Genomic DNA, 13,228 nt, shown 5'->3' on the forward strand with positions numbered 1-13,228 from the left:
CAGAGGAGAGGGGAGGGAGCAGAGGAGACGGGAGGGAGCAGAGGAGAGGGGGAGGGAGCAGAGGAGAGGGGAGGGAGCAGAGGAGACGGGAGGGAGCAGAGGAGAGGGGGAGGGAGCAGAGGAGAGGGGGAGGGAGCAGAGGAGAGGGGAGGGAGCACAGGAGAGGGGGAGGGAGCAGAGGAGAGGGGAGGGAGCACAGGAGACGGGAGGGAGCAGAGGAGAGGGGGAGGGAGCAGAGGAGACGGGAGGGAGCACAGGAGACGGGAGGGAGCACAGGAGAGGGGGAGGGAGCAGAGGAGAGGGGGAGGGAGCAGAGGAGAGGGGAGGGAGCACAGGAGAGGGGGAGGGAGCAGAGGAGAGGGGGAGGGAGCAGAGGAGAGGGGAGGGAGCACAGGAGATGGGGAGGGAGCAGAGGAGATGGGGAGGGAGCAGAGGAGACGGGAGGAGAGGAGAGCAGAGGGGGGGGAGAGGAGAGCATAAGAGAGCAGAGGGGGGCAGAGGAGAGCAGAGGGGGGCAGAAGAGAGCAGAGGGGAAGAGAGGAGAGCAGAAGAGAGCAGAGGGGGGCAGAAGAGAGCAGAGGGGGGCAGAAGAGAGCAGAGGGGGGCAGAGGAGAGCAGAGGGGGGCAGAAGAGAGCAGAGGGGGGCAGAGGAGAGCAGAGGGGAGGGGAGGAGAGGAGAGGGGAGGGGAGCAGAAGAGAGCAGAGGGGGGCAGAAGAGAGTAGAGGGGAGCAGAAGAGAGCAGAGGGGGGCAGAGGAGAGCAGAGGGGGGCAGAAGAGAGCAGAGGGGGGCAGAAGAGAGCAGAGGGGAAGAGACGAGAGCAGAAGAGAGCAGAGGGGGGCAGAGGAGAGCAGAGGGGGGCAGAAGAGAGCAGAGGGGGGCAGAGGAGAGCAGAGGGGGGGCAGAAGAGAGCAGAGGGGGGCAGAGGAGAGCAGAGGGGGGCAGAAGAGAGCAGAGGGGAAGAGAGCAGAGCAGAAGAGAGCAGAGGGGGGCAGAGGAGAGCAGAGGGGGGCAGAAGAGAGCAGAGGGGGGCAGAGGAGAGCAGAGGGGGGCAGAAGAGAGCAGAGGGGAAGAGAGGAGAGCAGAAGAGAGCAGAGGGGGGCAGAGGAGAGCAGAGGGGGGCAGAAGAGAGCAGAGGGGAGCAGAACATAGGAGAGCAGAGCAGAGCAGGAAGAACAAAGTACCCCTGTGGTGAAGCTTAAGCCATGAATGGGTTCACCTTGTACAGCATAAAGCCGATCTGCAGCCGCTTGTCCTTCACGCTGTAACTGGAGACCCTGTGTTCCTGCATCAGCGCGATAACGACGCTGCACTTGCCTTCACTCTCCGCATCGTCTGTGTCTTGGTTGAAGTCATCTTGGTCAAGCATTGAAAAAACATCAAGTCAGGTGCAAGGAGGAGGTTGTTGCAAAACAATAAGTGGCTCACCAACATCAGGATGTACGATTGCACCTTTACCAAGGTGTACAATGGCTCCTTTAAAAGGGCGTACAATGGCACCTTCATCAGGGCGTACAATGGCACCTTTATCAGGGCATACAATGGCACCTTCATAAGGGCGTACAATGGCACCTTTCTCAGGGCGTACAATGGCACCTTCATCAGGGCGTACAATGGCACCTTTCTCAGGGCATACAATGGCACCTTCATCAGGGCGTACAATGGCACCTTCATCAGGGCATACAATGGCACCTTCATCAGGGCTACAATGGCACTTTTATCAGGGTGTACAATGGCACCTTCAACAGGGCATACAATGGCACCTTCATCAGGGCGTACAATGGCACCTTTATCAGGGCATACAATGGCACCTTCATAAGGGCGTACAATGGCACCTTTCTCAGGGCGTACAATGGCACCTTCATCAGGGCGTACAATGGCACCTTCATCAGGGCATACAATGGCACCTTCATCAGGGCATACAATGGCACCTTCATCAGGGCATACAATGGCACCTTCATAAGGACATACAATGGCACCTTCATCAGGGCATACAATGGCACCTTCATCAGGGCATACAATGGCACCTTTATCAGGGCATACAGCAGCATCTTTATCTGGGAGTACAATGGCACCTTCGTCAGGGCATACAATGGCACCTTCTTCAGGGCGTGCAATTGCACCTACAAGGCATACAATGGCACCTACAGGCCGAACAATCTGGGCTTACAATACCGTCTACAGCAGGGCGTACAATGGCACCTACAGCAGGGCATACAATGGCACCTACAGCAGGGCTTACATTACAATAGCTGGCATACCTGGTTTCATCCAAACAATTTTTGCCTATTTTTACAGTAAGGGACACAGTTAAATTCGGATACACCCAGACTGTTACCATGGTTACTTAGCAACACAAGACTACCTGGATGTGTGAGAGTGAGGAGGTATTGCGGGTTGGTAGCAAACAGCTTGAGATCATTGCGGGATCCTCCGGCATTGACGCCTTCCTCCCAGCTGCCATCAAGTCTCACAAAGTGACCTGCAATCACAGACATTGAGACAATGAGGTCAAAACACATCCAGCTTGACGATGTTCATGAAACAATGGGTAAAAAAGTATGTGGCTTAATGGCATTCATGAAACGAAAGGTATCTAGCTTAGTGGTGTTCATGAGACAATGTGTATTTTTACAGTTGTGCGGTTTGATGTGCACAGTATCTGTGACATATCAGTCCTATTTCCCTACCTGCACTGTCAGACACTCCATCCCCATCAAAGTCAGGACCAGTCAGGCAGATGGTGACTTCCTGGAAATGGCGACAAAAGTCCTTGAAGGACATCCAGAATTCTCCATCATCCCGGGACTCAAGCCCCAGACTGTCCTTGGTGTCATCGTCCACCCACTCCCAGTTGACATCGCTGCAAGAAAACATGGAACGTACTTGCTAGGGAAACAGGGAAACACGGAAACTGGGAAACACGGAAACAGGGAAACAGGGAAACACGGACACATGGAAACAGGGAAACAGGGAAACAGGGAAACACGGAAACTGGGAAACACGGACACATGGAAACAGGGAAACATGGAAACAGGGAAACACGGAAACAGGGAAACACGGAAACAGGGAAACACAGAAACAGGGAAACACGGAAACAGGGAAACATGGAAACATGGAAACAGGGAAACACGGAAACATGGAAACTGGGAAACACGGAAACACGGACACATGGAAACAGGGAAACAGGGAAACAGGGAAACACGGAAACAGGGAAACAGGGAAACACGGAAACAGGGAAACACAGAAACAGGGAAACATGGAAACACGGAAACAGGGAAACACGGAAACACAGAGTGTGCATCACACCCCGAGTGAGCAATATCACTGTACCCATGTCGGGAATCGAACCCGGGTCTTTGGCGTGACGAGTGAACGCTTTAACCACCCCTTATTTTTGTAGGAATTTATCCTGACCTATGGGACCCCATGCAACCCTGACCTATGGGACCCCATGCAACCCTGACCTATGGGACCCCATGCAACCCTGACCTATGGGACCACATGCAACCCTGACCTATGGGACAAAAACAAGTGCGACCTCATCTATGGGATATATTTCACTGCTGTTTCAAATAAGGGGGGACAATCTAGCCAGATCAAATAATGTAGATAGAGTTATGCCCCCTACTTGTCACTCCATGAGCCTTTCCACTCCGTCGCGTCTCCCCATGGGTTCCTGATCCTCAGCAGCTTCTCCTCACCCATCTCGTGGTGGATCTGAAAACATTGTAACCATGGTAACAACACTTCACCTTGGTAACAACATTTCCTAAAGACATGTTAAAGCTTTACTGTTGTGGATGATGGCTGGCACCCTTAAGGCCAGACACGGCACCTTAAATTAACATAATTGCTTCAATATGTCAAAATCGAGATTTTGATTTTTTTCGCATATATAATACATGTACTTTGTGATGCAACATGTTTTTTACGATATTGTGTATATTTACTGAATAAAAAACGTTATTTAAATCATAATGTGTGGTATTGTTTTTAAATATGATCGTAATCAATGTGGAAAACCCTGAACTTTCACCCATGACAACGCCCCCGCAGCTGTAACGAACCCCTTCATGTTATACATCGATAGAAAGCTGATCGTTTCCGCCATCTTTCTGTGCAAAAACATTCTAAAAATAGATATTCCACGTGAGGCTATCGTCGGTTTTTCCCGCGAGTCATTCGTACGTAAATTACCATTTAAGGAGAAATATCCCGTAATGCAACATTCGGGAATATTCGTTCGATCCAAATAAAGTAAAACGTATCCCACAATGCAACATTCGGCTTAGCAACAAAACACCGGTCTTTTCCGGTAGGTATACAAAATGGCGGCTGCTTTGCGAAAGATTGACAGGCAAACATCGTTTTTGATATTTTCTTAACTGAAAATTGTTGTATTTTTTTAAAATGAGGTCAAAACACGTGTCACAACACGCCAATGGTTAGAATAGGAGGCGAAGGGCAAGTCAGTTGAAGCAGGCACGTTCGAAATGCGGTGTTAGAGTTACGACCCGTGTTGACTGCGCGATCATCCCCGTGTCAGATTCTGACAGCTTGGACGTTTTAGATGCATCGGAATCATCCGGGGACCACGCCGTTGGGGAAAACATCCCCGTTGGAGACAATGAAGGTGAGAATTTTTTTTTATTGAATGCAACTTCACGCAGCGACATAAAACTATCAAAATTTAAAGCTGCTGAAAATATCAAATCTCCCGTGCTTGACAATGATGAACCAAAACCTCAATGGATGTCTATTGACATGAGACAAATGAATTATTTTTTTTCAAGAGATTGAATGCCTATCATGTCACGAACAGGGGTCTTTTATTGTTTGAAAAGAGTGACAATTTTGATAGATTTGGATTTGCTGTAAACGTTATGTCAAAACTGTCAGATGTGTGTTGCAAAAAATTACACTTCACAAAGGTCAGGTAATCAATCTGGTACCAATCCCTTTCAGGTCAATGACATTTTTATGCTCTGTCAGAGGTAGGACTTGGTCATGCTGCAATGAAAAGGTTTTGTCTGTTTTTTGGAATGGAAGGTCTCCATCCTAAGACATTACAACAAAAACAAAACATTCTTTCACAGGTTGTTGTTGAAAATACTAAGGAAGTTTTGTCAACATCAGACATTGTCTCGATGCAGAAATTGCAGAAAAGATGGTACCTGTGTATCAAAGAATGTCTGATGAAAACCTCCTTAAGAGGATGGTGAAAGGCAAGACACAGAATGCTAATGAATGCTTGCATTCCGTGATCTAGTCCCGTTGTCCGAAGACCGTCTTTTTGGATGCAAGGCGGTTGCATCGGGCAGTGGCGTCTGCAATAGCTTCGTTCAATGAGGGTACATGTCACATTACTCAGGTAATGAACAAGCTTGCAATAGAAGCTAATGAAATAACAGCAGCTTCTATTGAAAGACTTGATAATGTGAGAACCCTCAAAGCAAGGAAACAAAGCCAGGAGACATCTAAGATAGAACGTAGTGCAAAGTGGGAGGCTAAAAAAAGGGACCGAGTTCATGTTGAGGCAGCTGAAGGCTTGTTGTATGGTGCTGGGGAGTTTTAAGTCCTGTTATTTCTTTGTACATGCATTGTTTTATGTATCTTGAATACATCCCATCAGTAAACTAAGATCTTGTAACTGTTTAATAGGTGCTGAAGGAAGAAAACCATATACAAACTTATTTCCTCATTTTCTCCATTAACGTCATTTTGGATCTTAGTGAACATAGATCTCAACCGTTATTGGCCCGATTTGGATGAAATTTGGTGTACATATAGGCAGAGGATTACTTTACGCAATAACAGAGAGACTTTTTGAAATTTGTTGGCCATTTTGATTTTAAAAAATAAATTATGGGTAAAAATCAACCTAAAAAATGGGAAATTTTGAAAAAATATTTTAAAAATATATGCCAGTCTTTTTTTAATTTTTCTTTCTGTCATTGCACCCAACACCATACAAGCTTTGTTATACAACTGAAATTTTATAAATATCTTTATTGGTCTTAGAGAAAAACTGAATCTAATTTCCATCTTTTTCAGGCTTGCGGCGGCCATCTTGGATGTTTCCATGGCAACCGGTGGCAGCATCACCTGGAAAAGACTCTATTTCAATTGTTAATATGTATACCTCCAAGTTGTAACCAATTAAAACTAACAAATACTTGTGAAGCATTTTGTCAACTGTAAGGTGCAGTGTCTGGCCTTAAGCTACCAGTCAGCAGATCAGTTGAGCTTTCAATCTGTTCCACCTTTGGCCGGAATCATTCAGCAGATGGTATCACGAATATCAAGATATTAAACTGTGAAATTTTCTAATCATAAAATGAAATGACAAATTAGTTAATAGCATAATCTTAAATATTCCTCTTGACCATGTTGACATCAGGCATGTTCTTGTCCACAACAGACTCTACAAGGAGAAATCACATCCGTGAGATCCAACATACCTTGCTCCCCTGTTTCACAATGTTCAAATATCATCCTAGAGCAAATATTTTAGATCACTTACATTGCATAAATGCACATTTTCAATCAATTTACCCTTTGTCACCAAAAAATAATGAGAGAATAGAAACCTGAACATTGTGAGAATTTGAGAGTGAGTGAGCGTGGCTACCCCACCCCCTGAGAGTGAAAATTCTTGAAAGCCATGTGACATTACTGTTCCAATCATTGTCCAATCCTACCTTTCTTATTCCTGTGATAGTGTATGCATGACCGGAGACGAGACCATTAGCATCCGCGTTGTTCCCACTCTTCCAGTCCCCCTGCAAACAAGTAAACGAACCAGTCAGCTGACACTAGTCTCCATGGTAACCAGTAGACAAACCAGTCAGCTGACACTAGTCTCCATGGTAACCAGTAGACAAACCAGTCAGCTGAATCTAGTCTCCATCATAATGAGCAAACAACCAGTCAGCTGACACCTGTCTCCAAGGCAACAGGTGAACACACCAGTCAGCTGGCAGTCTTGATGTCCACCAATCTCAATTGACAAGATGCCTGTGGCTGCCTACCATACCAGGCATAATGTGACTCAAAGATTTTCCCAATGAAGGCTGCAGAACAGACATAAACAAGTGTTCTAGAAGCCCAGTGTGAGTGTTCTAGATGCCCAGAGTGAGTGTTCTAGAAGCCCAGCATGAGTGTTCTAGAAGCCCAGCATGTGTGTTCTAGAAGCCCAGCAAGTGTGTTCTAGAAGCCGAGCATGAGTGTTCTAGAAGCCCAGCATATGTGTTCTAGAAGCCCAGCATGTGAGTTCCAGACGCCCAGTGTGAGTGTTCTAGAAGCCCAGAGTGAGTGTTCTAGAAGCCCAGCATGAGTGTTCTAGAAGCCCAGCATGTGTGTTCCAGACGCCCAGTGTGAGTGTTCTAGAAGCCCAGTGTGAGTGTTCTAGAAGCCCAGCATGAGTGTTCCAGACGCCCAGCATGTGTGTTATAGAAGCCCAGCAAGAGTGTTCTAGAAGCCCAGAATGAGTGTTCTAGAAGCCCAGCATGTGAGTTCCAGACGCCCAGTGTGAGTGTTCTAGAAGCCCAGCATGTGAGTTCCAGACGCCCAGTGTGAGTGTTCTAGAAGCCCAGAGTGAGTGTTCTAGAAGCCCAGCATGAGTGTTCTAGAAGCCAAGCAAGTGTGTTCCAGAAGCCCAGCAAGTGTGTTCCAGAAGCCCAGCAAGTGTGTTCTAGAAGCCCAGCATGTGTGTTCCAGACGCCCAGCATGAGTGTTCTAGAAGCCAAGCAAGTGTGTTCCAGAAGCCCAATCTTGTCTTGACCAGGACGCTGGTGACAGAAAGCATGGTACAATGACCAACCTTCAGGTCAATGATCGGCCAGGCACAGTCCGTCCCCACTGTCCTCACTTGACTCACACAGATGGTACAATGACCAACCTTCAGGTCAATGATCGGCCAGGCACAGTCCGTCCCCACTGTCCTCACTTGACTCACACAGATGGTACAATGACCAACCTTCAGGTCAATGATCGGCCAGGCACAGTCCATCCCCACTGTCCTCACTTGACTCACACAGATGGTACAATGACCAACCTTCAGGTCAATGATCGGCCAGGCACAGTCCGTCCCCACTGTCCTCACTTGACTCACACAGATGGTACAATGACCAACCTTCAGGTCAATGATCGGCCAGGCACAGTCCGTCCCCACTGTCCTCGCTTGACTCACACAGACACTGGAGACCTCTTGTTTCTTGTTTCTTGAACTCCGAGAGGTGTCCAACACAACGGAAACCCCAACTTAGGGGAAACACAGTGTCTTTGTCATGGTCATGGATACTTTGACAACAACTTGCCTTATTGAACACACATTTTGTTTGTTTGTTTGTGTGTTTGTTGTTAAACGACACACTTAGCAATATTCCAGCTTTATGACAACAGTCTGTAATAATCGAGTCTGGATCAGACAATCCAGTGATTGACATCACTAGATGAACGCAATTGGGATACAATGACATGCATTAACCAAGTCGGCAAACCTGACCTACCCGATCCCGTTAGTCACCTCTTACTACAAGCATAGTAGCCATTTACGGCAAGCATAGGTTGCTGAAGACCTATTCTACCCCATACAATACGATCCTACCTTCTTGGAGCAGGCAATGAAGGCGCCGGTCTTGTGCGCCCGGAGGATCTGCCTGAACATGTTGGGGTTGTAGTCCTCGAGTTCGTACCGTTCCGCTAGCCCGCCTGTCAGGTCCACCAGGGCATCCATCGTCTGACCTCCCTCCAGGGCCTCGTAGGACCCATGCACCCTGCAACCACAACAAACGTATAGTCAACGAAGTCATCAATATCCCCCGCCCATTTTAACATGTTATGGTCCCAAACCAGGTAACATTTTTCTTAGCCCATGTCAAAATAGCTGCAATGGAAATTCTAAAATAAACATTTCTAAAACTCCTTAATATCAAATGATACCAGTTCTGTTCAGTATGTGCTTTATATATAGACGTGCAATGTTTGGCAAGGAAATATTTCTGGAAATAATGCCCAGTAATACAAATTTCTAAAATTCATAAATAGCAAAAGTCAACAATTGAGCATGTGTCTGATAGATGTGAAAAAAATCATCCGGAATCGAACCCTACCCTTATTGTTTCCAAATTATTGCCATGGAAACATAAATAATAAAAATTTCTAAAATTCCTAAATAGCAAAAGGCACCAGTTCACTATGTGCGTGGTAGTCAGGCAAAGGTGTGTAAGAAAGTATTTAAAGTTTTTGAAGTTATGCTCCGGAAACGAATTCTACCCTATAGAACCTAAGTCCAACTTGTTGCCATGGAAAAAAAAAAAAAAATGTCTAAAATTACTAAATAGCAAAAGGCACCAGTTCGCATGAGTCTGATACACCTGCAAAGTTTCGTAGAGAAATATTTAACTGTTTCTGAGTTATGCTCCGGAAACTATTTCAGGGCGCACGCGCACACACACACACACACACACACGCACACGCACACGCACACACACACGCGCACGCACACGCGCACACGCACACGCGCACGCGCACGCACACGCACACGTACGCACACACACACACATGCACAGATGGATGGACGGAACCAATTTCTATATACCGGGGGATAACAACATGCAAGTCACTTGACGTTACACACTAGCTTCAAAACCTACTCATCATGTTCATGATAATAAACACATTACTTGAACACATGCACAGGGAAAAGTTGTAACAGCTTCACAAAACTACATAAGTCATGTAAATCATCACAAATATTTCATCTTCTAGAGGCAGTACCCAACACAATCCAAACACAGGCCATCTATTAGAGGCAGTACCAAACAGAATCCAAACACAGGCCATCTACTAGACGCAGTACCCAACACAATCCAAACACAGGCCATCTACTAGAGGCAGTACCAAACACAATCCAAACACAGGCCATCTACTAGAGGCAGTACCAAACACAATCCAAACACAGGCCATCTACTAGAGGCAGTACCAAACACAATCCAAACACAGGACATCTACTAGAGGCAGTACCCAACACAATTCAAACACAGGCCATCTACTAGAGGCAGTACCAAACACAATTCAAACACAGGACATCTACTAGAGGCAGTACCCTACACAATCCAAACACAGGCCATCTACTAGACGCAGTACCCAACACAATCCAAACACAGGCCATCTACTAAAGGCAGTACCAAACACAATTCAAACACAGGACATCTACTAGACGCAGTACCCAGCACAATCCAAACACAGGCCATCTACTAGAGGCAGTACCAAACACAATCCAAACACAGGCCATCTTTTAGAGGCAGTACCAAACACAATCCAAACACAGGCCATCTACTAGAGGCAGTACCAAACATAATCCAAACACAGGCCATCTACTAGACGCAGTACCCAACACAATCCAAACACAGGCCATCTACTAGAGGCAGTACCAAACACAATCCAAACACAGGCCATCTTTTAGAGGCAGTACCAAACACAATCCAAACACAGGCCATCTACTAGACGCAGTACCCAACAGAATCCAAACACAGGACATCTTTAACATCAGAATGCTGCTCACACAAAGTGAAGAAGTTGACATCACTATCCATTCCTTAGTTATGCTACTCAACATATGATAAGGATGTACTGAGTGTTCCCTTGGGAGTGAGGGAGATGTTGACAAAACAAAGAACAGGGTTATCACTACCCCCTGCCAAAAGGCTCATTAGAAGTTTGATTGTTCATATAGTAGTGAACAAAAACTATAAAAAACAGCCCCATAAAGCCTGATGAAGAGATGGGCACTAGGGCCGCTATTTGTCTATAAAAAAAATGATTAAATGTGAAATTAATACACACAAAGGGCCCTTTCTCTGGAAAAAATAACTCAGTCTAAATAAGTATCTCTTAGATCAGCTTCAGTTGTTTCTGCACAAATAATCGGGTATAACATGAGTCACATGGTTTTACGTAGGACATCGTTACAAGAATGACTGGGTAGCTTGGAATAGAGATATATTCGGCCTACGACTTAAAACCAATCCGGAAGGGTCTCCAGCCAATCAGTTCTACAAGACAGACCACAACACTATCTCCGACATACAGTAGGGTGAGCAAGCTAGGCATCTCTTTTAATGCTTCGTAAAAGCTATCAATCATCACTTTCAGGATTGAAGCATGTTAAGACGAGAAGAGGAAGCATGTTAAGACAAGAAGAGGAAGCATCCTCCATAAGAGGATCTTCAAGACATCACATGCACAAGGCAGAGGTGAGCAGGTAAGTGCTCAGGACACCACTGAAACGGCTGTGCCTTGTAGCAGCTGCTTGATCAGCTTGGCAATACAGATAAAAAGGCATGGGGCCGAAGAATTTCCAAAGGGGGGCACCTTTGATGGGGGGCAGTGTCTTGTAGGTCGAGATTGCCAATGTGGTCTCCCGGCCGGGTGATCATTTGAAGCAGTGCCATCGTTGTCATGCGAAAATGTGGCGGATTTCAAGATACAATGTGTTGAACATCTTCATACTGAAGACCATCTGGCGCTTGACACTGTCTTTCCTCAAGATCAGGAAACAAGGGACCTCAACACAAGGGACCAAAAGACAAGGGATCTCAGGACAAGGGACCTCAGGACAAGGGGCTTCAGGACAAACAGATCTCAGGACAAGGGACCTCAGGACAAGGTACCCAAAGACAAGGGACCTCAGGACAAGGGATCTCAGGACAAGGGATCTCAGGACAAGGGACCTCAAGACAAGGGACCTCAGGACAAGGGAGCCCAAGACAAGGGACCTCAGGACAAGGGACCTCAGGACAAGGGATCTCAGGACAAGGGACCTCAGGACAAGGGATCTCAGGACAAGGGACCTCAGGACAACAGATCTCAGGACAAGGGACCTCAAGACAAGGGACCTCAAGACAAGGGACCTCAAGACCAAGGGACTTATTCACATAACAATTGACTTACTTTGCATATGCTTTTTCAATGAGAGCTACCCAGAATTCTCTCTGTTCAGTGCAGTGAGCATATATAAGCTTTCCGTTTTGCACCGGCAGTCGATCGTCAATGTAGACTTGTATCCATTTGCCGTAACGCCAGAACTGGAAACACACAATGCCCTTGTACTCTTCTCCACACAGAGGCTGATTTCTCTCTGGCATTATCTGCAAATCAACATGAAGAATTGTCTTTGATCCTGAAAAGTCTTCAAAACAGCTGTAAACCCATCCATAGTTTTTTAAATTAGGCCTAATAAGTGTTGATATACGGTACTGACCCTTTCTTTGTACCTGTCTTACCTACTCTTCATGGGTCCGATGACACAACCTACCTGAGGCTACATGATATACAGTACTGACCCTTTCTTTGTACATGTCTTACCTACTCTTCATGGGTCCAATGACACAACCTACCTTACGTTACATGATATACGGTACTGACCCTTTCTTTGTACATGTCTTACCTACTCTTCATGGGTCCGATGACACAACCTACCTGAGGCTACATGATATACGGTACTGACCCTTTCTTTGTACATGTCTTACCTACTCTTCATGGGTCCGATGACACAACCTACCTGAGGCTACATGATATACAGTACTGACCCTTTCTTTGTACATGTCTTACCTACTCTTCATGGGTCCAATGACACAACCTACCTTACGTTACATGATATACGGTACTGACCCTTTCTTTGTACATGTCTTACCTACTCTTCATGGGTCCGATGACACAACCTACCTGAGGCTACATGATATACGGTACTGACCCTTTCTTTGTACATGTCTTACCTACTCTTCATGGGTCCGATGACACAACCTACCTTACGTTACATGATATACGGTACTGACCCTTTCTTTGTACATGTCTTACCTACTCTTCATGGGTCCAATGACACAACCTACCTTACGTTACATGATATACGGTACTGACCCTTTCTTTGTACATGTCTTACCTACTCGTCATGGGTCCGATGACACAACCTACCTTACGTTACATGATATACGGTACTGACCCTTTCTTTGTACATGTCTTACCTACTCGTCATGGGTCCGATGACACAACCTACCTTACGTTACATGATATACAGTACTGACCCTTTCTTTGTACATGTCTTACCTACTCTTCATGGGTCCAATGACACAACCTACCTTACGTTACATGATATACGGTACTGACCCTTTCTTTGTACATGTCTTACCTACTCTTCATGGGTCCAATGACACAACCTACCTTAC

The 13,228-nt window shown here is 46.2% G+C and overlaps 1 protein-coding gene across 1 annotated transcript in view; it reads right to left on the bottom strand.

Moving 5' to 3' along the window:
- LOC139472426 (calpain-A-like) overlaps positions 1-13,228 on the bottom strand; it is a 28,392-nt gene that overhangs the window by 5,968 nt on the left and 9,196 nt on the right. The window contains exons 4-10 of the mRNA XM_071254904.1: positions 11,958-12,154; positions 8,611-8,779; positions 6,704-6,784; positions 3,631-3,719; positions 2,690-2,862; positions 2,365-2,481; positions 1,219-1,355 (exon numbers count right to left, since the gene is read on the bottom strand). Of these exons, the coding sequence (XP_071111005.1) occupies positions 1,219-1,355; positions 2,365-2,481; positions 2,690-2,862; positions 3,631-3,719; positions 6,704-6,784; positions 8,611-8,779; positions 11,958-12,154 (963 nt within the window). The remainder of the gene's footprint in view (positions 1-1,218; positions 1,356-2,364; positions 2,482-2,689; positions 2,863-3,630; positions 3,720-6,703; positions 6,785-8,610; positions 8,780-11,957; positions 12,155-13,228) is intronic.

This window comes from Haliotis cracherodii, unplaced genomic scaffold, assembly GCF_022045235.1.
Source record: "Haliotis cracherodii isolate W230 unplaced genomic scaffold, xgHalCrac1.p SCAF_24, whole genome shotgun sequence".
Classification (NCBI taxonomy): domain Eukaryota; kingdom Metazoa; phylum Mollusca; class Gastropoda; order Lepetellida; family Haliotidae; genus Haliotis; species Haliotis cracherodii.